This window comes from Lonchura striata, chromosome 19 (assembly GCF_050655825.1).
Source record: "Lonchura striata isolate lonStrDom1 chromosome 19, ASM5065582v1, whole genome shotgun sequence".
Taxonomy (NCBI): Eukaryota; Metazoa; Chordata; class Aves; order Passeriformes; family Estrildidae; genus Lonchura; species Lonchura striata.
Genome location: NC_140721.1, coordinates 4,436,353 through 4,461,449, shown reverse-complemented (window position 1 = coordinate 4,461,449; position 25,097 = coordinate 4,436,353). Strand labels below are relative to the sequence as shown.

The window sequence follows — 25,097 nt, the reverse complement described above, 5'->3', positions numbered from 1 at the left end:
CAGTTTACTCATCCCATTCCAGGTGGTTTTGTTCTGCTTGTAGTTGGCATTATTTTAGGGTGATCAGTTTGGTGACAGCTTTTGGATATTTTTCTGAGTATTTAACATTTTTCTAACAGTTTCGTGTAGAATGTCATTCATCTGCACCTCTCTTTTCCTTAATGACTGACAGCCCTGGTGGATCCAGTATAGAGAACAAGTGTACTGAAAAGAATGATTTTAAAATCATTAAGAGAAAGGCAAGTTCATTACTTTGTCAGCATTTTTTTGTCTGAGCTGCAGCTCACGACTAAGTGGTAAAAGTTAAGTTAGCTGGATCCCATGGGGGATGTTCCTCAGTGCCCTTTGTCCCCTTTGCAGGCCATGAGAGAAGTTAAATGCCCCTTGCTGCATCTCCAGCCTTTTCTTGTTTCATTACTGGGGTTTTCTGGTTTTTTGGTTTTTTTTGGTTGGTGCTGTTTGTTTGTTTGTGGGATTTTTTTTTTTCTTTTTTTTTTTTTTTCCCTTAATTGCCACTCTAGGAAGAATTCCAAATTGCAGAACTGGGAGGAGAAAAAATAACATGTTGTTAGCTTGGTGGGAGAGGTTTAGCCAAGTGCACAAGGAGTCTGTGATACAGGGTTTTGCATGAGTCAAGGAACTACGATTCCTGTCTGTTCTGGGAGGTTTGAGGTGCTGATGGACCTTCCATTGTGACAGTCACTGGAACACAACTGTCTTGATGCCATCTGCCTGGGGTCACTGAGGGTGGACAGGAAGCTGATTCTTAGCTATTCAAGGAAACAACCACCTTCTGCTGTGAGCAGAGTAACTCCTCTTCCATGTGTTCAGAGCATGTTAAGGCCCTTGAGAATTACTCTGCTTTTGTCAGAACAGGAAAAAAAAAGGCTGACTGGGTGGAGCAGAGCCTGGGTTAAAAGAGGTTTGCAGAAATGCAAAGCAATAAAACCCAGTGTATATAGTTTTGACAAGTTTACTGGAAGGAGGAATGTGGTGCAGTGATCAGGAATGTGCTTTCCCAGGAACCATGAAGAACCTGATGAACTTGAGTCCCTCTGTGTTTGCTGAGCTATGCAGAATGATGGGTACAATCTTGAATCTGACAGTATCACACTGGCTGCAGATTCCCTGAATTTCAGAGAAGCCAGCAGAACTCTGTCTGTGCCCTTGTGGAAAGGCCCCACAACTGGCTGGCACCTGGCTTTTGGGAAAGTAAATAAAGTGATAAGACCTGTAATGGGTCATTCCTGCCCTTTATCTTTCTGGGTAAGGTAACTCCATGCATATAATTTGTCAGGCTAAAATTTTAAAGGCTGATTTAAGTGCAGATCATAAAATTAAGGCAAGGGTAAGTGGCATAATTACTGAAGTCACATATATCAGCACTGCCTGATGGTTGTTCATGTCTTCTCATGCTGGACCTTCATCATCTTTTCTGCTGTGTTCCCATGAACTGTCCAGCCCTTCCACTTCCGATTCCAGGTTAAATTCTTACTTTTCTTAGAGTGCTTTCATCTTTTTTATCTTGCAAGCTTTTATTCAGAGTTTATAGAAATGGAGAGTGATTTGTCTGCTGCTTCTAAAAGAATTTGTGCTTTCAGGTCAAGTATTCAATACTACAGAGAAACTTTAAAAATTCTTTATTTTAAGCATTCTTAAAATCTAATCATTCCTTAGGCATGCTTACCATCTAGCTCTTACTTCAGGCATAATTGCAAGTAAAAGAAAAAAATTTGAAAGTCAGTTCTTTTCAATAGTTTCAGTTTATCATATTTAGGATACTTGTGGAAATTTTCAGTGTCAGCTGGAAGCCATTCAGGAAATTTTTAATAGTGTGTTGAGAGGGTAATTTAATCTCAGCTTCATACACTCCCTGGATCTGACCCATATGCAAGTAAGAGAAAATCCCTTTTCCCATTTTTGATAGTTGCATGATGACACTCATTCCCCATCTTACTTGATGCTTGTGCATTAGATCATCCCAGAGAAAATTACACTAAGATTTAGCAACTGTTTGCACTACCAGCAATGCAGATTCTTAAGAAAATCTAAATATCATTTTCTAAATGAAGTTATATTGTGGTGGGGAGTTGTTTTTTTTTAGTGGTGTGAAGGGTGTTTTTGTTGCTTGTTTTATTACTTTGAGTAAGAAGACCTACAAAGAACCAGTAGTTTTTTGTGTTGAATATTCACTTTTTAGTCTTTGCTGTTAGTGTCAGCTGTGAAGATCATAGGGGCTGTAACTGGTCTCCTGCTTGGTTTGTTTGTTTTTAAAGTGTCATATATATTCTGTCAGGGAAAAACACACAATGTAGCTATTTTGACAGCAAAGAGAAGTTTTTATAGATGTTACTGTGCTAAGTGTATGGGATACCAGATGACTATAACATAAAACAAGATTTATGTCTGGAATTGTAAATAACTTTGTTTATAGTTCAGTAATAGAGGACAGCTTTCCTGTTGGCCTCCACAGCCATTGTGGAAGTTTGTGTGGCTCGTGTTCCCAGTGAAATGGGGAGACACGGGATGATGGATGCAGAAATCTGTTTGTTGTTTCCATTTTGTGCTCGCATGGTATTTGTTTAGCTCTGGTTCTCATATTCTTGTTGCATGTGTTAGTTCCTTGAAATGTCATTTGTAGGGACAAAGCATGCTGCTCTTCAATGCTAATCATCTACAAGCAAGTGTGTGGTGTAATTTGGTTTCTGCAAACTTTTGAACTGTCTTAAGGAACTAAAAATGCTTTATTGTATCTCATGGTTAATGTAACCAAGTACCTTTTAGTAACTGTCAGTCACTGAGTTGGTCTGAATGGGAACTGGAGCAATAGTATGGACAGGTGATAATCTTAGTGTGTGATTCCCTTCTCTTCTGCAGGGAAAGCCAAGCACATACTCTTAGTACATTGGTGTATATTACCTGAAAATGGTTATCTGTGACACTGACAGCTGTCAGAGAGTTTAGTGTAGTGTGGACAGATTTTAATTTCTCTGAGGTCTCTGTAGCATAAGGCTGAAATACACACTTTAATTATGGCAACTGACCATTTTGAACTTTGCTTGTTCTGCTCTGCAGCATCCCAGGGGATGTTAGTCACAGGGGTGGGTCTTAACTTGATCTTGAGATGACATGGCAGAGAACAGGTCTTATCCCGTCCTCATCTTCAGCTTTTCTTGTGTCAGAGGTTCAAGGGGTGTGTGTGTACCTTTTAATATAACCATGATTACAGGGATGTAACATCTTATCGATTCATAGACTTTTGTGGATGTGTGCATGCGGTTTCTGCTAACTGATAGTTGTTCAGATGAAAGTAATTTGATAAAACATTTTGGCCTGTAGTCAGTGTCATTTACACCAGTAATGGTAGCCACTAAGTGTAGTGAGTTCAGACTACTGTGTGGAAATAGAGCTGAGTCAGTCCTGTGTCTTGGTCATTCCCTGGTTTGCTTTGAATCTTTCTCATGTTCCTACAACACTTTATTGGTTAAGAGTGAAGTCCTAGTAATTGTGTTTATGCAGGCAACATTCTCTCTTCATATGAGTAACACCTAGGAAAAAATGTGGGTTTATTTTTTTCTAATTTTAGCAGCCTGCGAGGTGGCCTGTAGGTAGTCACACAAAGTCAGAGGGTGCCGTGTCCTGTTTGCAGTGCCTGTCCCTTGGCCAGAGCCAGGATCCAGCCACCTGATCTGATCTAAAGTGAGGTGATCAGTCCCATCCACTGGGAACAATTGTATTTAACAGTATAGCTGCACCAATCCAAAAAACCTGTCGTGAATTGACTGCACTGGTGGAAGAATGTAAAATACCCAAGTGCAGCTTGACTATACTTTAGAAAACCAGCTGCCTGCTGGTCTGTGATTTAATTTTCAGATTTAATTTTCAGTGCAGTTCAGTTGTAGGGTTGATTATTTTGTTTTAATCCTAAGTCTCGCCTGTATTTTTAATACAGTTAAAATAATGCAATGGCTGCTTTGTGTGCCACTTCTCCTGCTTTCCGTTTCCCCACAGAATTCAGGTGTCATTACTGCAAGGCAGGAGGCAGAGCTCTGCTGCTGGCACTGCTGGGCTTTGGCAGGCAGTGCCTGTTGTCTGGGTAAAAAGAAGAGGGAATTTAATATTGTAGCATCCATAAAAATGGGAGCATTTCATTAAGTGAGACTATGTAAAGCTTTCTTATGGATGGAATTTACATTAATGCATTTTACTGCTCCATATGAGGAGATCAAATGATAAGCAGTGTCATGTACACGTTTGCAACTATTCTGTTAAATAGATTTTAATACTTAATCGTTTTTTTTTCTCATGCATTTCAAAGCAGCAATTATTTCCAAGGATAAAGATAATGAAATTTTTCTTGATGTTCTCAGGAATAAAGGGGAAAAAAGTGTATTTTAAGGTGTATCACAGGAGGTGAGGAGCTCTGCTCTGTCCCGTCCCACGCCTGTGTGTGTTGTCAGTGGGCCTGGTAGGAGTTTCAGCTGCAGGAAGAAATGTTCCTGTTGATGACATTTCAGAGGCACGCTCAGAAAGGATGCCAAGAAGGAGTCTGGTGGCTGGTTTGGCATGGGGGGTCGGTGGGGAGGGGGAGAAGGCTGTAATCCATCTCAGCTGCGAGCGCAGGGTTTCCCCTCGCGCTGGCTCTCACACGCACGCCCGCTCACGGCGACATGTGACTTCTGGCCATATTAGCAGGTTTATCCAAGCCTAGCCCCTCTGACTAACAGATGTAGGGAAAAGGGCATTCTGGGATTGCAGCAGTTGCTTTTGAACAACAATGTCCTTTTTGTAAGAATCTGATGCTTCTTAAAAGATGGAACATGACATCATTACTGTCGATCCAAGAAACATTCCTTCAATAATACTGAGTGTGCTCTGGTTATCAGCTCCCTTCCCCCAGCTCCTTTCTCTTGCTTTTCTGACATGCTTTTTGTCTATTGTTTTGTTGGGGGCTGTAAATGTGAAACAGTTGTCTTTCAGTGTTATGTGCTTGCTAGAGCTGGAATCAAGTGGAATATTGTTGATATATGAAAAAGAAGGAAAAATAACCAAAACCCCACTTTTCCTCCAGCTTTCATAAATGTAGTGTGCTTCAGGTATGGGCTCAGCTAGAGCTAATTATTTCCCTTCCCACACGGTATTAGTTATGGTGTTATGCAAGGGAAGGTGGGGATGTCTCAGTCCCATTCCTGTGCATCCCACTCGGCCTCACTGGCAGCTGTGTGCAGATGCTGGTTGTTCCAAGGCTCCTGCAGTGATCCTGCATCGATAGGAAATGTGTGAGTGCTCAGCAGTGCAGTGGGGCAGAGTTGTGAGCAGCTGCATATTTTCTGTTTGTGTGTATATGTTCTTCTGCTTAGTCCACCACTGGGATTTCAGTGTCAGCTTTTCCTTATCCCCTGAGAGCGGGCTATCATGGAAACACATTCTGGGTTGCATTATAAATATTTTTGAATGCTGACTGCTTGGAGGAAAATACTGGATTTTGCTTCCCTTCTGTGCTTTCTCTCTCCCATGCATGTCTTCCTCAGAAAAACTGGAGACTCCTGAGGAGTTTACAGCCAGGTACATCTTGGCTGTGAAACATAGCCAGGCTCTGCAGCAATGCTGGGAGGTCTCTAACAAGGAGCAGGCAGGCTGTGGCACTTCCACATGCTGCAGCTCTCCAGAGAAGAGAACCACTGAGCACAAACATGCAGGAATATGTCTTTTTCCATCCTTGCAGGAATTGCTCTGCAGGGACTGGAAAACAAATGATTCATTGATGGTCTAGAGGCTTGGAGAAAGGTGGAGTTTACAGTGTCCAGAAGGGGAGGAGAAATGGACAGGGCCTTCTGATGTGTTGTTTAAACTCAGGTTTGTTGTCTTTCACATCTTCATAATAGAAATAAACCTCAGACTTCTTTAAAAAACAAATTTGAGATACGAAATAGAAATTTAAAAAGTGCAAGTCTTAGCCAGAGGATTTTTTGGAAAGAAGCGAGATGTGTGATTAACTGTTTGCCAGTGACAGAATTGTTTTTATTAGTGATAATTTACAGGGATTTGATAGGAAATCCTTTAACAGGAAAAGAAAAGGGCTTTTTATTTGTAGTGGTTTTTTGGCATCACCTGTTCCAATGATATAGTAAGATTTTAGTACAACTTAACAGTATAGTTTTACTTTGGATAAATTCCAAGACACAAAGCTTGTAGTAAATGAAACTGAACTCATGGTGCAGACAGAAAGAATTTCATACATTCCCAGTTGTGTCTGAAGTTGCAAGTTCCTCTGAAGAAAGTGTTTGCCAATGGCCTATTGTCCATTGTCTCATATGCCAATCACAATTTAAATGTTTGCCTCTGCTGAAGTGGAGCAGAAGGAGGAGCATCCATCGGGTGTCTCCTGTTCTGGATGCTGTTTCTCTGAAGAAAATGCTTGCAAGTAAATCTCCAAAGAACAGGCTCTTTGTGATAGACATCACGAAATCCAAGCAGTTTTTTGGGACACAGTGGGTGTAACTCTTCAGAGGGAAGGTGTCACGGTAATGTGCACTCACTGGTGATGAACTGCTTCTTGCTGTAGGTCACACTGCTCTGCAGGTGATTGAGCAGATGTTGGAGCATGGAATGTGCCTCATTTTGTGTCTTGATTTTGGTTTCTGTCCTAGGTGAAGTGCTTGACTGGTGTCACAGTGGGGCTGTGACATTATCCCAGCACACAGGGTGTGCTGCTTCACGCACCAGGGCTGCTTGCTCTGGAGGAGGTGGAAGCTGCTTTGCTGAACCTTGTTTCAGGCTCTTTGAGCAGAGGATAATCAGTGAAGGATTGCAATCTTTTTCTTGCAGTAATCCATGCTGAAGAGGCTCCATTCATACAGATGAGCCAAGGGTTGAAGCAGCACTTTAAACCCAGATAGTCGGTCGGCTGACTGCCCAGCAGGATGCCATCAACCAGCCGAGCGGGCAGCCTGAAGGACCCTGAAATTGCAGAGCTCTTCTTCAAAGAAGATCCAGAAAAGCTCTTCACAGATCTCCGAGAGATTGGCCATGGAAGCTTCGGAGCAGTTTATTTTGTAAGTAGCACCGTGACTTGTGAATTTTAGCTGTGTTTCTTTTTAAACTGGGGGTGTAGGCTTTTTTGAGCATAATAAGGAAAATAAACTACTATGACTCTTTTTTTGTGTGGTGTTTGGGGCAGAGATGTCATCTTGTGTGTCTGTATGGTCTCAGTCCTTTCACAAACTTGTAGTCTCTACAAGGTGTTTGCATACAAAAAAAGCCCTAGAAACTTGGTCCTTGCCCTTTAGGTGCATCATTATGTTGCAAGCAGGGATTTATGTGCAAATTAAAACATGGACTTCTGCTCCATCAATTCTGACTGGCAGTGCACTTCTCTTGGTCTGATCATCTCCTTATCACCTCTTGTTCCTTGAGAGAAATTGAGTTCTCTTCCCCTTTGTGCATACCCTGAGGCTCCCTTAAAGCCATTCTTTATGTTTGACACCTGAGTGTTGGTGCTTTTGTTGTCATTTGTCCTGTCACATCCATTCCTACTGCAGGCAAGAATCCCAGTATCCATCTGCATAATACTTACTTGACATGAACAGGATCCTCATGGCAACCTCAGTGCAGCTTGCTGTGTGTTAACCAAATATTGTGGGGCCTTCATTAAAAAACACTTTCCTCAGAAAACCTTTTCACGTTTATAATTATAGGAGGTGTGGCCAAACCTGCCAGTTTTCCTTCAGAAAGCCATTTGTGTCACTATTTTATGAGATGCCTATTCAGTGTTAATAATTGCAGCAGACCATGTTGGGAACCTTCCAGCACAAATTTAATGCAGCACAGATGAACTAATTAGGAAAAGCTTCTTAATTTTGTTCTCTGCCTAAAACTATGAGCCACCACTGTCTGGGAACAGATCTGGGGGAGGAACTGTTTCCTAACGAAACAATACTCACCTGTGGCCTCAAATTCACCTCATTTATTCACTTTGGTTAAAGAGTGAATATCAAGGGAGGGAACTGACAAATCTGTCTTTCTGCTGTGTGGAAATATTGCTGAAGAAACATTATGGAAGTTTTTTGGGAACACTATCTTTCAGGGGCATACATGGACCACACAGATATGGAAACCCACAATGCAGCTGCAGATAGCCTGTGAGCTGGAAGCAAGCAGCATTCCCAAACACCAGCAGGAAGCTGCCATGGGGTATTTGTAGCCTGCATGAACTTTGTCCTTGTGGTAGGGGCTGATGGCCCATTACCAGCTCAGAGGCCATTAATTTCTAGCCATTCTTTCTCTTTTCCCCCACCATTTTAAATCACCAGTTCATTATAGATCAGTATTTACTCACTATAGAGTGCAATTACTTGCTGGCATTTGGATTGTGCTTCTTTGTCAGAAAGTACCTCTGATTTGGCACTTGCATAAAGACTAGTCTAAGCAGTGCATCACACAACCCTAACCCATGTAGGGGCTTCATTTTTGTCAAGAGAGGGTTTCTGATAAAGACACTCTATTGCTGTTTCTGTGTTGGGAAGTTTAAACCTGTAAATTTTGTGTTGTGTCTTTTTTTACTACTAATGGTTCTGAGATGATGAATCTGAAACTGTTGCGTATTTATGTGCCCCATCCTTCAAATAGAAGCCCAAAAGATCAGAGAGACAACAGGGAGAGGGAAATTTAATGTGAATTAAATAAGCCTGAAGAACTAAAACATAGGGGAGTCTATCTCTTGGGTACTATACTCCCCTGTAAAACTAGAATTAAAACTTCTTAACTTTCTTAACAAAGTTTTGATTCTGCTACTGAAAACAATTAAACTTTCTCTAATTAATATAATACTGGATTATAGTTAATAATTGCTTTAAAAGATATTACTGAAGCCAGTGGCATACTCCACTTTTTCTTTGTGCATACTTTGCCTGTATCAATGCTGAAGTTACTCTGGTCACCAGATGTTGATCCTTTGTGTGGAGTTTTTGGAGGAAAGCAGGATATATGTGCATACATGTCTGCCATAAAACAAGCCTTGCTCATTTGGATGGTTAAAGGGAGCTGGCCTTGCACATCCTCCTGGCTTTTTTTTTTTTGTCTAGGAACTGTTTTTCAATTATCCAAGATCACAGGAAAACTAAAAAAAAAACAAATGAAACTCTGTGATTTTAATATTTCTGGGGTGTCAGCCAGAACTGTTCTCCCTCTCTAGAACTATAGGACAGCAAAAACTCTGTCAGGTGGTGTTTGCTTGGGTTTTCTAATGCAAAGCATCCTCTCTTCAGGCAGCTTTCATGGCATACAGCCTGCACCAAAAAATGGGGTTGATAAATAGATGTGGGGGTAATTACCCAGTAGAAAATCCATATAATCCTGAAATCTCCCCTACTTTATTTAAAATAGAATTTAGTGTTTCATTGTTGGTTGTACCCATCTTCCTTCCCTTTAGCAGTGATCCCATCAATGGGTGTGATATATATTGATCTTACTCCTGTCTCTTTGTTTCTGTTGCATCCTTCATAGCAGAAAGATCCTTTTTTTTTTTTTTCTTTTATAATTGATAAGAATTTTGCTGGTTCACCTCATGGTTTTAGTTTCTTAGAAACTGCAAGTCTGGCACCTCTGAATCATTTTTGGTATTATCCTTACCCTACTCCCTGTTCTGCAGTGTAATAATAGCTTTTGCTTGACACAGGAAACATACTACACTGGAACACTGCAGATGGAGCAGAAGAATAACCCACTCTCTTTTGTTAGAGCTGGGTTCCTTCTGCTTTACTGTAGTATTTTGCTTCCTTGCTTTATTGGCAGTTCTTCACACAGTTGAATGTTTCAGAGATTGTCTCTAGTCAGTAAATATCATGCAGTCAGAATTTTATTCTAACTTTTTTGTCTCAAACAACAAAAATAGTCACTCCCCCCTACCCAACTTTACAAGTACTATCAGTGAGAGGATCCCTTCGAACAGAAAGAAAAGTAAAAATAGTATTGGTTCAAGCTTATCATATCCAGTTGAAATAAAGACTGACAGAGAATTCTGGGAATCCCTTTAATGAACAGCAGAATTAAAACATGACTGAAAAACCTTTTTACAAAAGGCAGAGCCCTAGTACTTAATTAATCTATGTTCTGGTAGGCTGTGCTTGATAGTACAAATATATTAAAAATCAACATTTTCATCAGTCATCTATGAATGCTGTGGTGCACATTATTCTGATTTATATCATTTGGCTTCATGTCCAAGTTGATTATTATTATCAGAGAGACTCAGAGGTCTTTTCCTCCACCACCCTCCTGTGCTGCTGAAATCTCTTAACAGAGGAAATCTGGGGTCTTATCTGGAGCCATCCTTCCTGCAAGGTGCTGCCTCTTCTCCTGCTGTGGAGAATGAGCCCTTGCTTTGTTGCTGAATTAAACAAAACATCTCCTCTAATCCTTGCCTTGCATTGTTGCTGTCTGAAGTCAGGAAGTTTGCCTTTGAAGTGTGAAAAACTATGTACATTTATGGTGCAGTGTAAATAACAATACTATGAAACTGAGAAGTCTCATCTGAAGATGTGTCACTTGGATTGCTGCCATGTCTCTCTGTATCATCTGTCTTCCTTTAAGACACAAAAGCTAATTTTTGGGAGTACTGGGGAGAAATCTGCTCCAGACACTGGTGGCTATCTCCAGTGCATCATGGGACATCTTTCCATATGGTTTGAATGGAACTGGGTGGCTGAGCCTTGCTTCTGTTTTATGTGGACTAGACCTGGGCAGGGGGACAAATTGATTTAGGGAAAATCCCTTCTGCTTGAATCAGAGCTGCTTGTTAGTTTAAGTCACAATGCTTGACTTGCAGAGACTTGGTAGATGCTGAGCATGGAAAAATGTCACACCTTGTCTCCCAGACAGGAGGGTGATCTTTCACTATGGAAAGAAATTTCTAATTCTTGCAGCAGACACATCACTTGGAAGATATTTTAGTTTAATGCTCTGCAAAAGTTAAGTAAGAATAGAGATTATTTTATGAATGTGTGTGGTTTACATCTTATGGAAAGCTGGGGCCTGAAGCAACTGATGGATTGTGTTTTCCTGTTACAGGCACGTGATGTGCGCACCAATGAAGTGGTGGCCATCAAGAAAATGTCATATAGTGGGAAGCAGTCCAATGAGGTATGTAGAACATGGTGTATATCAAACCTTAATCATTGCAAATAATTTCTCTATGGGATGTTTTTAGTTAGCTTGAGTTCCTACAGGAGAAATATTTTCTGTAACTCTAAAGGTGAATAAGAGCACTGTGTAAACGAAATAAATCAGTTTACTGTTTAGTGTAATTCTGTGTAATCTGCTTGTGAAAAAAGAGGGGTAGAACTCTCTTATTTCAGATACAATGGGCTTTTTTTGGGACCACAGAAATGTGTAGCCAGAAAAAAGAAAATTTTAAATGATGAGTGTGTATGTTGGTGTCTTACTGCCCTTAAATGTTCCATTTTAAATACCTTTCCAAAAAACCATGATGCTTCCTGGACGAATGAATGATAGGAATGGATGCAGTGGTGAGAGCTTCCTAGGGAGCCTTGCTTGTACCAAGTAGTGAAGCAGAACATATCCCTCCCTGGAATGACTATGCTCATGAGCAGCTGAAACAAAGGCAAAAGAGTGGTGAATGAATGAGTGTGAAAATCTGAACAGCAGCATAATTCCAGAAGAATTGCCAGGGTCAGGGATTAGGACAGTTTTGCTGAAGGGTCTGTAGAAGTGGGCCTCTGAGATTAGACATTAAGTGTTTTCATGGCCACCCCAGATGTGTCTCCTTTCCCTAGGATGCTTAGCAGGGAGAGCTGATGTTATACTTGAAACATTTAAGTGCTAATACAGATTCTTGAAAAGCCCAAGATGACACAAGCAGCTAATTTGATATTATTTCTGGTAAATAACATCTATCAAATCATGGCATGATTTTTCAGCAGAAGTATTTCTCATAACCATGTTGTCCAAAGCATTTATGGTTCCCTCCCTCCATTCTCTATATTCCAATATAACCAGCAGTCTTGCTCTGATGTGTTCAGCTAACAGCTCATTGCTTTCTGTGCCTGCCTTTTGTGTATTGATCATCTGCACTCCAAGGAGCTGAACTATTCCTTCCTCTGTGTGTGTGTGTGTCTGTGTAGGAGGTAGAGGTGGCAGTGTCTCTCCAGCAGTCCTGAATTCTAGCTTCAGAGTTAAATTTGCTATGCCTGTTTCTGTTTTGTCGCTGCGGTGACTTGTTTAACTGTGTACTGATGAAAGAATAATTTGTACTTGCTACTTGTCCTACTGTTTTAATTACTGTGAGCTATAAATACTCTATTCACATGAATGAAACAAACTGTGCATGCTTCAGAAATAGCTTTTGTTTGTCTTCAATGCATATGTTTCTTTATTTTGAAGAAAGTAATAAGACCAGGATTAAAACACTTTCTATTTTACATCCCTATTTATTTGTTTTGTTCAGAAGTTCACTAAGTTATGATTGAGGCTATGTAAAGAAAATTGATAAGGGCATTCTGATATCTTTTGGTTTCATAATAAGATTTTATCATTGGTGGGAACAATTCACTCAAATAAGGTCATATTTTATACTAAAAATAGGTTTAAAACCTTTGAAAAATGTAGTACTGTGCTCTTAATGTGTTCTAGGAGCTTTTTTTTTTGTGCAGGAAATCACGAATACTTCTTGACTAATACATCACTTCTCTCTTCCCAGTGTAGAAGTTTAGCATGGTGCTTTCTTGGTTGGCTTTTATTGCTTAGTACCTCAAGGCCTTGGAGGCTGAAGGTAAAAGGCAACTAAGTCACTCCAGTGTCAGTGAGAGAGTTTATGTTATAACTGCACTGTGTCATTCTATAGCAATTCTGCTGTTGAGAAATGCTTAATGTAGTCAATCAGCTGCCTGGGTTGTGGGCTTCTGTGTTCTCTGGTTTCTGTGTTTCTCTAACCCTAAAATTTTTATTGAGGTTTGGCACATGTTTTCCAAAGTCTCAGGGTAGATGGGCCCTCTGTCCCTCTGTGAATACTACCCACATACCAACACGTGAGGAAGAGTGTGCTGAGAGATTAACAGGACCTGGAAAACAGCTTTTGAGCCTTTTGGTGTTGGGTTCCTCTCCCTCTGGTTAGCTTCAGGACTGATACTCTTGCTCAAAAACATTTGCAGTGTCAACACTCTTACATGGATGGCTGCATACTTAAATGGTTTCAGCTACTACTATTTGGTATTGAAGGTACTTTCTGTGGTTTTAGTTTTGCTGTTGCACTGTCAGACTTTTGCCTTTCTTGCCTGAGGAGATGTGGATGTGCAGTATCATTGGTGCAGCAATGTCAGTGTCTAGGCACACACTGGAACTTGACATTTTGGCTTCTTCTGTGCTTTAAAATTGCACTAACAGAGCTCCCCTTACTATAAACATGGCTTTGTTTTATCTGTTTATATTTTTTCTCCAGCAGAACCTACCTTTATCTAGTAGATAACTCATTTTAAATTGGCCCCTGTAAAGATTAAACTAGTAATAGAGAAACATTATCAAGAATGTAGTCAGATAGTTGGCAGCTGATAAAGGGAGCCTCAGCCAGTGTAATATAGTGACTAGTAGGGACAGGTCTTTATAATAACAAGAGTTGAGAGAGGCAGCTGATCTTGCTGAAGGACACTTATCACCCAAATCTCTTTCAGATCAGGGTGTGTGTTTGATTTGACAACAGAATTGGTATCCCTTAGTAGAGGATCACTTCTTTTTTGAGGACTTGCTCAGATATTGTGTTTACCAGTATATCCTGTGCACACATATAAATACAAAGCATTATATTGATGAGAGATCCTTGCATACAGCCTAACTGATCAGCAACTTATTTTGTAGGTCTGCTGAGGAGTTAAGCAGTGAATATCATAGTATTGATACAAACTTATTTGGACTTGAACCTTGAGATAGTTTTGCCTCTTAAAATAATTAAATGACATAATAACAACAACAACAAAAAGGTAACAGTTCTAAAAAGTCTTTCTGTTCATTTTATTCCCGACAGAAATGGCAGGATATTATTAAGGAAGTCAAGTTCCTCCAAAGAATAAAACACCCTAACAGTATAGAATACAAAGGCTGCTATCTGCGGGAGCATACAGCATGGGTAAGCATCTACTTCTCTTGCCTTGGTTAAAGGTGTTTTGAAATCACTCCAGCTGGATTTTGGTAGGCACCTGAGCACTGGTGTTGTACAGACTGAGATGAGCATAGCCAAGGGCCTTACACGTGCTCAACAAACTGAATGTACTTTCTGGAGCCAAGATTTAAGGAAAATTTCCTTTTTGCTTAGATTAAATGTTGCTGTTCTAGTGTATTTAGCTTGATAAATTGAGTATTTGAAATAATGTACACCCATCGCTAATATACTAAAGAAATCATATTATTGAACTAATAGTTTAAATTGTAAGTACTGTTTTGTGAATTAGCTTCAATAAATCTGTAGGGCAAAGTTTTAGTTTCTCTTTTTGAAATCTGACTGGGACAGAATCTTAAGTAAATCCCTAAATAGCCCTTTAATACTCTGATAAGCTTGTTAAGTGCAGTTTAACATTCCTTTTAAGTATGTGCATATAAAATACGATATGTAATACAATACCTAACTGGTTATGAATGTGCTTTGGCCTTCCTTACAAGTGGTGTTGCTTGCTATCTTACACAGGGGGGTTATGCTTAATTCCAGTTAGAGCTGTACTTGTGGGAGGGGTCAGTGTGACAGTGCTGGGATGGATTTTATGGTACAAGCAATACTTGCTTTGTTATGGCAGCCTGCACTGTGTGCTCCTGGAATTAGTTCTAGATTTCTCCATACAAGTCTAGAGAACATATATTTACTATTGCAGATTTTCTAACTACTTTGATTTCTTCCTGTAACAGCTTGTTATGGAATATTGTTTAGGATCAGCATCAGACTTACTAGAAGGTGAGTCACACATGTTTATTTGATGAAAAGTCAGAAGTAGAGTACTAAACTAGGGGGTTACAGCATCACAGAATTTTCCTTGAATTTATAGTTTTGTTTGGGGCCAGACTGTGTATGAATAGGCACAGTTTATCAAATTCTTGCATAGCTGAGGACATTTTTCTGTAGAATACTGGCTTTCCCAGGTGCTTAGTTTTTCCTTGGTTCATATTATTTTAAAGTTGCCAGTCAGCTATTTGTTTGCTTCTGAGTTTTAAGTTCTCCTGCCATGACAATTCAAGATTTACTTCTGAAAACCCTTGCTGTTGATCCTAGTGCTTACTAACAACTGTAGGGCTGTTGACTAGAATAGCAGTACAGCAGTGTTAGGGTTGTGCTTGATGAGGTCTTTCATTAAATAGTCATTTTTTCTATCAGGCTTCTTATAGTGAACTGTCTTTGAAGAGATGTGTGTGGCCAGGAAGTTGTTCCTTTCCTTGCCAGAAGCATTTCAGGACCAAAAGCTGAGCTGCCAGAATCTCATCTGTGTTGCTACAATTTATTTGTGTGTGAATTGCTGTAAATTTCTGGGGTTTGGAGTATCACTTCATTAATGGAAAACTGGATATTGAGTCTCAAGTCTTCACTTGGGAGAATAGTCACATAACTGACAGGAATGTAGTTTATGGTTGGAGAGTGGTCTCTTTGGTAGTAAATAGCTGCTGGTTTACAGTTAGAAGATTAGATCTGATTATAGAATGTACTCAGGGAACTATTTTTATATTTGCTTCTCATACTGAATCTAGTGAAAATGAACTTTTACTATTTCTGTTTACATTGTTAACAGTACTGGCTTGCATGCTGCAAACTGTATTGTTTTCTGTAATACTGAATTTCACATAAATTCTTTTCTTAAGTTCATAAAAAGCCATTGCAAGAAGTGGAAATAGCAGCAATTACCCATGGTGCTCTCCAGGGATTAGCATACTTGCATTCTCACAATATGATCCATAGGTAAGTAGTCACATTTTGCTGTCTCATACACAGTTACATGTGATGTGTTTTGTTGACTGTATCCTGTCCGTCCCAAATTCAACATTGTAAGCAGAGATTTTCTTTTCACAGTATCCATATGCTCCCAAACAAGTGATTTATAGTAGTCTAAACACTAGCAAGCTCTGTCTCTGTACATGAACTGTCTCTTACTGCTGGTGTTCATAATTTCTACAGAATTCCTTCAAATCTGCTAAACTTTTCAGTGTTGATTGTCCCTGAAGCAGTGAATAGCAAGTGCACCCAGAGAGTTTGTAGGAACTGCAAGGCCAAGAGTGCTGGGGCAGGGAGAGCACTAATTCTTGAAAAATTAGTTTTACACAAACACACATGTTGAGAAGCACACAGTAACTTTGAGATGCAATATTCTTTGTGTTTAAAGTAGCTTCTACATTTTAGTAGGATGAAGAATTTGAATGGTTACATTATTAAGTAATTTAAAAAAAACTTTGCTAAAGGATGTAATTGATTCAGAACGTTTTGCTGGGTTGTATGTGAAGCTTATCCTGTTATGCCATTTAAAATTCTTTTTTAAGACAGAAATTAAGACTAACATGTAAGACAAAAGAATCCAAAATCAAGGGCCACTTTAAGCAATTAAACCTACTGGTTAAAGAGTTTGTGTTTGGAGGAAATTGAGAATATTTTGCAGCTTGAACATGTGACTACTGGTGTGTCATAGTCTGTCCAATAGGAAGTTTTCTTCTTTAGAGAGGAGTAATACTGACACTTGTATTCTATCACCAGAGATATCAAGGCAGGGAACATCCTGCTGACAGAGCCAGGACAGGTGAAACTTGCTGACTTTGGGTCTGCTTCCATAGCATCTCCTGCCAACTCATTTGTGGGGACGCCATATTGGTAAGCCAGGAGTTTTACTTATTTCTGCCTTTGTGAAGTGAAAGGATCCTGTATTGGCTATTTAATATACTTGGGCTTATTGGAGCTAGCTTTGTAATCTTGCAGTTGTGGTGGAGATAAAATGTACTTTGTTAGGGAAAAAAGTTTCAATAGTAAGTAGGCTCTGAGTTCCAAGAAATTGTGTATCCCTTTGTTTGTAGTTCACAAAAAGCAATAAAGATATTTTGCTGTTCTGCTTAGACTGACCTAAAGTGGTAGAGGTGGGATTGAATCATCTGTAATATATTTTAATCACTCCCCCCAGTGGTTTAAACAATTCATGTATTCTCATCGTGTCTGGTTGTTGAAATAACTGAAGTGTTTTTTCTTTCATAGGAAAGGCCAGGTTCACTGAACCAACCCCTTTGCAGATCCCTTGTATGCTTTTGATCTCTTACACCTAATCTGTGGTGTTTACTCAACTGCATGTTATAATTTCACCACAGTTGGTCAGCCAGCTAAACTATTGGAAATGTGGGAGGGGTGAGAAGGTTATGATACTCATAAATGGAAAGCTGGGCAAAGCACAGGAGAACATCACACAGCCTCTGCAGACCTGCACTAGTGTGGGTGCCTGGTCTTTGTTCCCAGTGTCCCATGCCTGATAGCTTGGGGAATTATTTGTTTATGGTAGCTGAAATCAGGGAAACAGCCTGTTTCATACTGATGAAGATAATGTGTTCCATTGTCTATTTTGAGCACCAATTTCTTTTCTTAGGATGGCCCCAGAAGTGATTTTAGCCATGGATGAAGGGCAGTATGATGGCAAAGTAGATGTTTGGTCTCTTGGAATTACCTGTATTGAGTTAGGTAAGTTACTTCCTTTGGAAAAAAAAAAAAAAATTAGTTATTTAATAGCTGGAACTTACTCAGTTGAATCACAGTGCAGAAGATTAATGCTGTCTTTCTTGTCCTGGTTGTCCTGAGTTTTAGAGAAAAGAGCAACATGTGCTTTCTAGAATTCCAGATAAAGTCTCCAGTTTGATGTTTATGGAGCTAGTGTTTTCATTACCTGAAGAAAGAGAGTTATATAGACAAAGACAGTGGCCAAGAGATATCACTAAGGGTGTTCACATTCTGTGGGAGTGGCAATTAACTTCTGAACTGAAAAACAGTCAATTGCTGGGCAGCTTTAGAAGTGAACCATTAAAAGTACCAATGTGAAGATATATTTATTACTATAAGTTGATATTGTTTCTGTGAAAATTTAACATATATTAACAAATTCTGCAGTGATGAAGTTCTGGAGAAGTTGACAACTTCAAAGCTGTGTTCAGTGTGTGTTGTCACTTCTGAATAGACTTTTTTTTTTTTCCTTAAACAAAAAGATATGAAATAATCCAATTTTGAAGTGGTAACATGAAACTCAAAGCCTAAAGAAATGATGGCACTGCCATTAGAACAGACCCTTTAAAGCAGAATGTGAGTTTAAAGGGACTCTGTTAGTATGGCATTCTGTTTAAATTTAACATGTCATGTTTTCTTGGAACAAAAATTCCCTGGCTGAAGCACACCATGCACACCACTGCTGCCATGCACCTGAGGCTGTCCTCCCATCCTTGTCAGATCTGATTGCTCATGCTCCAACCCAACCTCCATGGAGGAGCAGCCCAGCCAGGATGTGTGAGCTCTCATGAACACACTAATCCATGTGAACTGCACAGTTTAGCTAAAAATGCTGTCTGGCATTCCAAACTGTCAACTTCATTTTCTTCCAGGACGCGAAATAGATTCTTTCTTCAGAGCAGATTTTTTTTTGTTGTTGTTGCCAATATAAAGCCAGTTGAAGGGGTGTGACTGTCATGACAGAATCCTGCTCTGAGTAGAGTAAGGAGACTTGGCTGGCTGCAGGGCTCCAGGAATGCAGTGAGCTCATGGCCACCACACCCCCGGGAGTCCTGCACGCCGCGTTCTTGCAGGATGAAGCGTGTTGGGCTTCATCTACGGCTGCTGGCGTGGTGGGAGGTGAGACTAGGTCAGGACAGCAGAGCATGTAGGCTGGGTCCGTGTGCCTGCCTCATTTGTGTTGCTTTGAGTAAGCATGGGAAGGGAAGACAGCAGGGAAATGAGATGTCTGGTAGTCTTCTCAAATTATCACTTAGTCTTAGGAGTGGTCTTATGGAAGGTTTGGTTTCAGGGTTTCCAGAAGAATTCTATTTTATTCCGGTGAGCTAAGAAGAAAAAAGGTAGAGGGAACAGTCAGATAAAATAGTTTAATGAATAATCTGTCTGATCCTTGACAGCAGAAACTAGTTATCTGACAGATTAGAGGAGGTAAAGTGGTAAATTTGAGGATGGACTTAAGTCCTCAATTTACCCATTCTGAGGAATTTGTAGGGTTTAGTCCATCCTGCTATATCCATGAGTGAACCATGATCTCTGGTCCATAGTTCAGTGCTACTATTCCACTCAGAACTGAGGAGCAGACTAAGAAAAGTAGCATTATTTTTCCCTTGTTTATTTTTTTGAGGAAGGAAAGTTTTCTGTTGTGTTTTCAGCAGTGTAGGAACATCCTCATGGCCTGACCAGCTTCTCTGGAATGTCTATGGTGAGGCTGAGCTTTATAAAGTTTGTCCCATAAACATTCTGATGAAGCTTCAATTTTGTTGTTACAGTGAGATCATCTCCTTCCTCATTAAGCTTTCATGCTGTGTCAGTCTATAAGAGTAATACAAGCTTAAAAGAGAGAAGAGCCAAACAGAGAAGGCAACTCTCAAAATAGTATAAAGAGTTGGCCTGTTGCTGACTTCCTGCTCATGTGCTTAGTCAGTTAAGTGTGATTTGATGGTTCTTGTAACCAGCTTATTCTTCATCACTGCTGTCCTGCTAGAAATAAATATTTCTTAGCTTTTTAGCAACTGTAGATTAAAAAAAAACAGATGGGGGGGGGTGTATGAAGCCAAGAATGCTTAGTGGCTAAACACCCAGTATAGAGCTTACTGTTAACTTACTCCTATTTTAGTACATTACAATGAGTCAGAGAAGTCAACTATGATAAACCACGTAATTTAAAAGCTTGAGAGGACAAGGCATTTGATCTTCAAAGGGCTTTCATCTTCTGCAATGGCACAGGACGTATGCCAACATATCTGTCTGATTGCAGGGTAGGGTTGGTTTGGGGTTCCATGTTCAGGCAGTAGGGATTTTGCTGATGTGGTTTTCTTTTTAAAGGGATGTAAACTGTAAAAAAAAAAAAAAAAATGGAGCAACAACATGAGACTATCTCCCTGTATAAAAACTTCTTTTCTCTTGTGTGCAGCGGAAAGGAAGCCTCCTTTGTTTAACATGAACGCAATGAGTGCCTTATATCACATAGCGCAGAATGAATCCCCTACACTACAGTCTAATGAATGGTGAGTATTGCTGAGGGAGGAATGTTGTAGGGGATCTCTGTAAATGGAGTGCTTTGTCATGCTGAGTTCTTGAAATGGCTGGAGTCCTGTTGGGAGGATGTGAGCTGGAAGGTTCTCATTAGATTCACTATACATTTCATACACAAAATTGACCAATTACTAAATATATGTTTGAGAGTCTTCACTGTACTAGGAACAGGACAGGCTGCTGGAAGTACTTAAAATCCTGTAAAAAATTCTGTTCATGGGTCAATAAACTTTTGAAGCTCCCTAGCTAGCCAAAATTCTGCGGTTTAGTGTTTTTTTAATCACAAACCACACTGTCAATTCCTAAGTCCTGTTTTGCTGAAATACTGCTTTGCAAGATGAAGACACAGCTTGTGTGTGCCAAGTGTCTGTTGCATAAACTTCAGAAGAATAAAGCACAGTAGTAACATTTTGTGCCTCCCAGCTTCAACAACTGTCTTTTGAAAACAGCAAATACAGTAAACTAATTTCAAAAGTTAAAAACTTCCTTATTATGGTTTACTGAACCATAGACAAGCATCCAGATGTGAAGATTTGACTCCTTAATGAATTAAACTGGGTTGTTAACTTAGTTGGATTTTTTTTTTCCTTGACACAGGTCTGATTATTTTCGAAACTTCGTAGATTCTTGCCTCCAGAAAATTCCTCAAGACAGGCCTACATCAGAGGAGCTTCTGAAGGTTGGCTTGCTTGTCCTTTCTGTTTTCCATGTGGTATTAAAAGGGGCTGTGCCCTGTGATGATGATCTGTCTCACCTACTGTACAAGGTTATGGTTAATGATGCTCAAACACCTTTGAGCTGGGAGTGCTGTGGGGTGTACTGAGCTGGCAGCCCTGGCTTCACTGCCTGTCTGCAGTGCCTCAGTGTTCCCCAGGTGACTTTCCAAGCCAGCCTTGGAGTTCTCATCATAAAAGGTCACTCCACCAAGTGACACTGGGTGTCCATCAACTTGTCAAGGGTTTTAGTTGGTAAACTCAGTCATTCCAGTGATTGTAGTTAATCGTGATAGAGCTTCTGTGCATTAGCTAACAAATACCTTTTGTTGCTTCCCTCTGTGTTCTGTGCTATAGAACACTCCAATGTGCTTTACACAGTACCTGAAATCCACTGTTGGGGAAAAGGGGGGCAAAAAAAGCAGTTTTTCTTTCCTCACTGTATTTTTCCTTGGCATGAAGAAGCCTCAACAGTCTGCAGGCCTTCTCTTGCTTTATTTCTTAGCTTCTTTTTTAATTCTTCATTTGTGCTCCAGAATGCTGCAGGTCTTGGCTTTGCTCACTGTAGTCTGGAGACAAAGCCAGTGGGGTAGATTGTTGCAAAAGGCTGACATGTGAACAGAACTCACAGGGAAGTTGGGTGTTGGAGCTATTTTGTGTGACTTTGATGGATTTCCTTTGTGGCATCAGGTGGCATTCAGAATTTTGCTAACTTGTCATTCTCTTTACAGTGCTTCTGACATTTTGGGTTTCTTTTTGTCCTGGCCCTGCTTCTGCTAACAGTGTTTTTCCAAATTTTTTGCATTGCAGGGAAATGGATGCTATTTATGAAGGTTTTATCAGCACCTTTTTGAATGTTTTCACCTAAAAATGGCTCTGAGGACTTGTGCCTCTTTGAAAACTGTCTATTCAGAAAGTAAATGCAATTATCCAGGAAAGGTTTTGGTGTGGGTGTGTAGTCCTGCCATTTCAGAATTCTACAGATTGGTTTTATTTTGAGCAATGTGCTGCAATTAAAGAGAACATTGATGGAAATGAAACATTTGGGAACATATTCCTTCCATAACTATAGTCTGAAACAGCTGCATGCCACTTTACAGGGACAGGTAGGGAATGTGCCATGTTGGAAACAGCATTGCAGTTCTCCAAAGGAACAAAATGAAAGTAGTGGTGGTGTTAATAATGACTCATGCTTGCACAGCACATTGCATCTGGAGACTGCAAAAGCTGCTTCTGACATACATAGACAGTTCTTGCTTTACCTATGGGTAAAATACAGCCACCTTTGCACAGAAATGTGGTGAATATCTCCAAGAGAAGAGCAGAACATGGGGAACTGTTCCAGGACCAGGCTCTAAGGTTCACAGCCTATTTTATGACTCAGAGCTGTATGATGAATATTTGATTCCCAGGCTTTTCTAAACAAGGAAAAGGGTTTTATACTGAGAGTTAGCTGATGAGTTAATTAACATTTGGTTAAAGATACTAGCCAGTCTAGCACATATAGCTTTTATTTGGTATTTGTTACTCTTCCCTCACTAAGTCACTAGCAGATAATAATGTCTCTGAAGTCTAGGTTTATAATGACCAAGTATTCATGGCATGCAAAATGCTATTTCTGGGTTTTTACACCTTTATTTTTTGGTACAGTCATTCTAAAATCTATCTGGATTGTGAAGTCTAAAATTAATGCCAGTGTTAGCTGTGAAGGTGTTCTCCTCCTGTGCAGGGAAGAGGGCTAATAAACCCATCTAGAGTTCATCACTGTGTCCTCAAAGCATGTGCCTTGGAGGCATGAGAGGCCACTCACCTATTTGTGTGTTCTACAGCACATGTTTGTTCTTCGAGAGCGGCCCGAAACAGTGTTAATAGATCTGATTCAGAGAACAAAGGATGCAGTGAGAGAACTGGACAACCTGCAGTATCGTAAAATGAAGAAACTCCTCTTCCAGGAGGCCCACAATGGCCCTGCAGTGGAAACACAGGAGGAGGAGGAGGTGAGAAAAATGCTGGATTTCATCACTGAGCCAAAGAGAATGAGACTATCATTTAAATAACCACAATTCAGATATTGCTGAAATGAAGGGAGGCTGTTTACACACCTGGCTGTAAATACTGTCTCCCTCTTTGTGCTTGGAATAAAACTACCTCAAGGCACAAGCAAGGACAAATAGGATAGATGCCTAGTGCTGGCAAGAAGCTGTGCCATGTGTTCATGCTTGAACAGTCAGCTTCCAGTCCTGTAAATTCTCAGTTTCTTTGCCTGTTTATGAGGCTTCATGAGAGCTCTTTAGCAACTGCAGTTAACCTCTGTTTTGACAGAGAATGTTGTTCTAAATCTAAGGCATTGAGGTTTTTACTTTACTTAAAACAAAAAAAAAGAAGAAAAGAAAAACAGGTCATTAGGGAAATTGATTTCTCTTTTTTGGGTTGAGTGCTGCAGTCATCATGCAGAGAAGGAGACTCTGAATTCCAGTTCTCCTGTGCAGAATAAAGCCTGCAAGGTGCAGGGTCCTAGCTGAGCACTCAGGTGATGCAGGTGTCACAGCAGTTTCTGGTGACACGTTGTGGTTGATACATGATAGAGTTCAGCTTGTTAAGAGGCTCGCTGTTGAAAAGAATCTGATATCAGCCAGTTAATCTTGACAGGGCTGACTCTTTCCCCAACATCCCACAAGAAAAATGTTTCATGGCAATGCCTGGAGGGTGGAAAGTGCCATGACGTGTCAGGTGGATGCCTTTAGAGAGAAATTGAATGAATGTTCCATTTGGTAATGTCCGCAGGTACCACTGGGATGGGTTTGAATTTTCTTTCTAATTCCTTTCTCTTAGGAACAAGATCATGGTGTGGGCAGGACGGGAACAGTGAACAGTGTCGGAAGTAATCAGTCCATTCCTAGTATGTCTATCAGTGCCAGTAGCCAAAGCAGTAGTGTTAACAGTCTTCCAGATGCCTCGGATGATAAGAGCGAGCTGGATATGATGGAGGGGGACCACACCGTGATGTCAAATAGCTCTGTCATTCATCTAAAGCCGGTAAGCACTGGGTTCTTACTGGAGAACTTGGAAGGTGTAGAGTGGGAGAGAATTCGTTTGGCATAAAGTCAGCTGTTTCCATTCCCAAGTCATTATCTCTAATTTATATTAGTGTGTCCTAAATATATATATGAGTGTGCACTGGAGACTTGGGAAAGTGGCTGTGAAGATGATATATTTTTGTTGATTCACTAAAAATTATTTTATTAATGGAATTGTTTCAAAAGCAGTTTGCTTTATCAGGAAGAGTTGAAATGGGAGGTTGGCTATCCTTAACATGCATAGCACTGCCTTGTGGGACAACAGGATGTGTGACTTCCCCTTTTTACCTCCTCATTAGATAATTCTTAAAGTCAGGACCTACAGTAGAAGCTGAAATCAGTTCTGCAGCACCCATCTTCCCAGCACTTGATTTGAATATTTTGTTAATGAATAAACTGTAGGGAAAGAAAATACAGCAGAAACCAGTTTCCCTCTGCCAGATGAAGGGTGGGCTGGGGAGTGCCCTCTGAGCCAGGCTGCTCTTGCCATGGAGGGGTTATCACTCCTTTTGCTCAAAGCACTACCGTTTCTGTGGCTAATGAGAGGTGTGGCTAGAATGTCTTGTTCTTTGCCCAGATGCGCAGCAAAGACACAGGTATTTCCTCAGGGAGTTAATTAGTATATCATATCTAACTAGTAATCGCTCTGTGATAAATGACAAACTCAAAATAAGAATGTGGAATACACCATGACAAATTAAAAAATTTTCTTTAAGGTATTTCTGCAGTGGGTGTAATGAAAATCTTCCTCTGTCTTTGAGAGCTACAAAGATGTTGTTTTTGTCTTTCAGACTCGATAAAATCTACTTTATAGCTTTTATGTTTTGTTGCAGTAAACTGTTTAACTCAGCTTTCAGTTTTCCATTATTTTTCCTCATTTTCTGCTTTGGTTAGTAATCTTCCTCTTAGTAATAAAAATTCAGTATGAAATTTCTGAAAGCAAAGATCGTAGATCAGAACTCCTTTTGCAGTGTATACCTTCATTGGCAGGAGGATCTTTCAGGGCTGATGAATATAAAACGCTTTTTTTCTTCTTTTTAAATA

General features: G+C 40.1%; 1 protein-coding gene across 3 annotated transcripts in view; it reads left to right on the top strand.

Moving 5' to 3' along the window:
- The window catches only part of TAOK1 (TAO kinase 1), a 63,183-nt gene that overhangs the window by 22,075 nt on the left and 16,011 nt on the right, over positions 1-25,097 (top strand). For 2 of the 3 annotated variants that reach the window (XM_085557328.1, XM_021550961.4), the window contains exons 2-12: positions 6,829-7,055; positions 11,068-11,139; positions 14,033-14,134; positions 14,905-14,950; positions 15,847-15,943; positions 16,730-16,843; positions 17,601-17,692; positions 20,142-20,235; positions 20,861-20,942; positions 22,806-22,973; positions 23,809-24,012. In XM_085557328.1, coding sequence (XP_085413454.1) covers positions 6,924-7,055; positions 11,068-11,139; positions 14,033-14,134; positions 14,905-14,950; positions 15,847-15,943; positions 16,730-16,843; positions 17,601-17,692; positions 20,142-20,235; positions 20,861-20,942; positions 22,806-22,973; positions 23,809-24,012 — 1,203 coding nt within the window. In that variant the 5' untranslated portion in view covers positions 6,829-6,923. The remainder of the gene's footprint in view (positions 1-6,828; positions 7,056-11,067; positions 11,140-14,032; positions 14,135-14,904; positions 14,951-15,846; positions 15,944-16,729; positions 16,844-17,600; positions 17,693-20,141; positions 20,236-20,860; positions 20,943-22,805; positions 22,974-23,808; positions 24,013-25,097) is intronic. The other variant, XM_085557329.1, reaches the window with a different exon arrangement.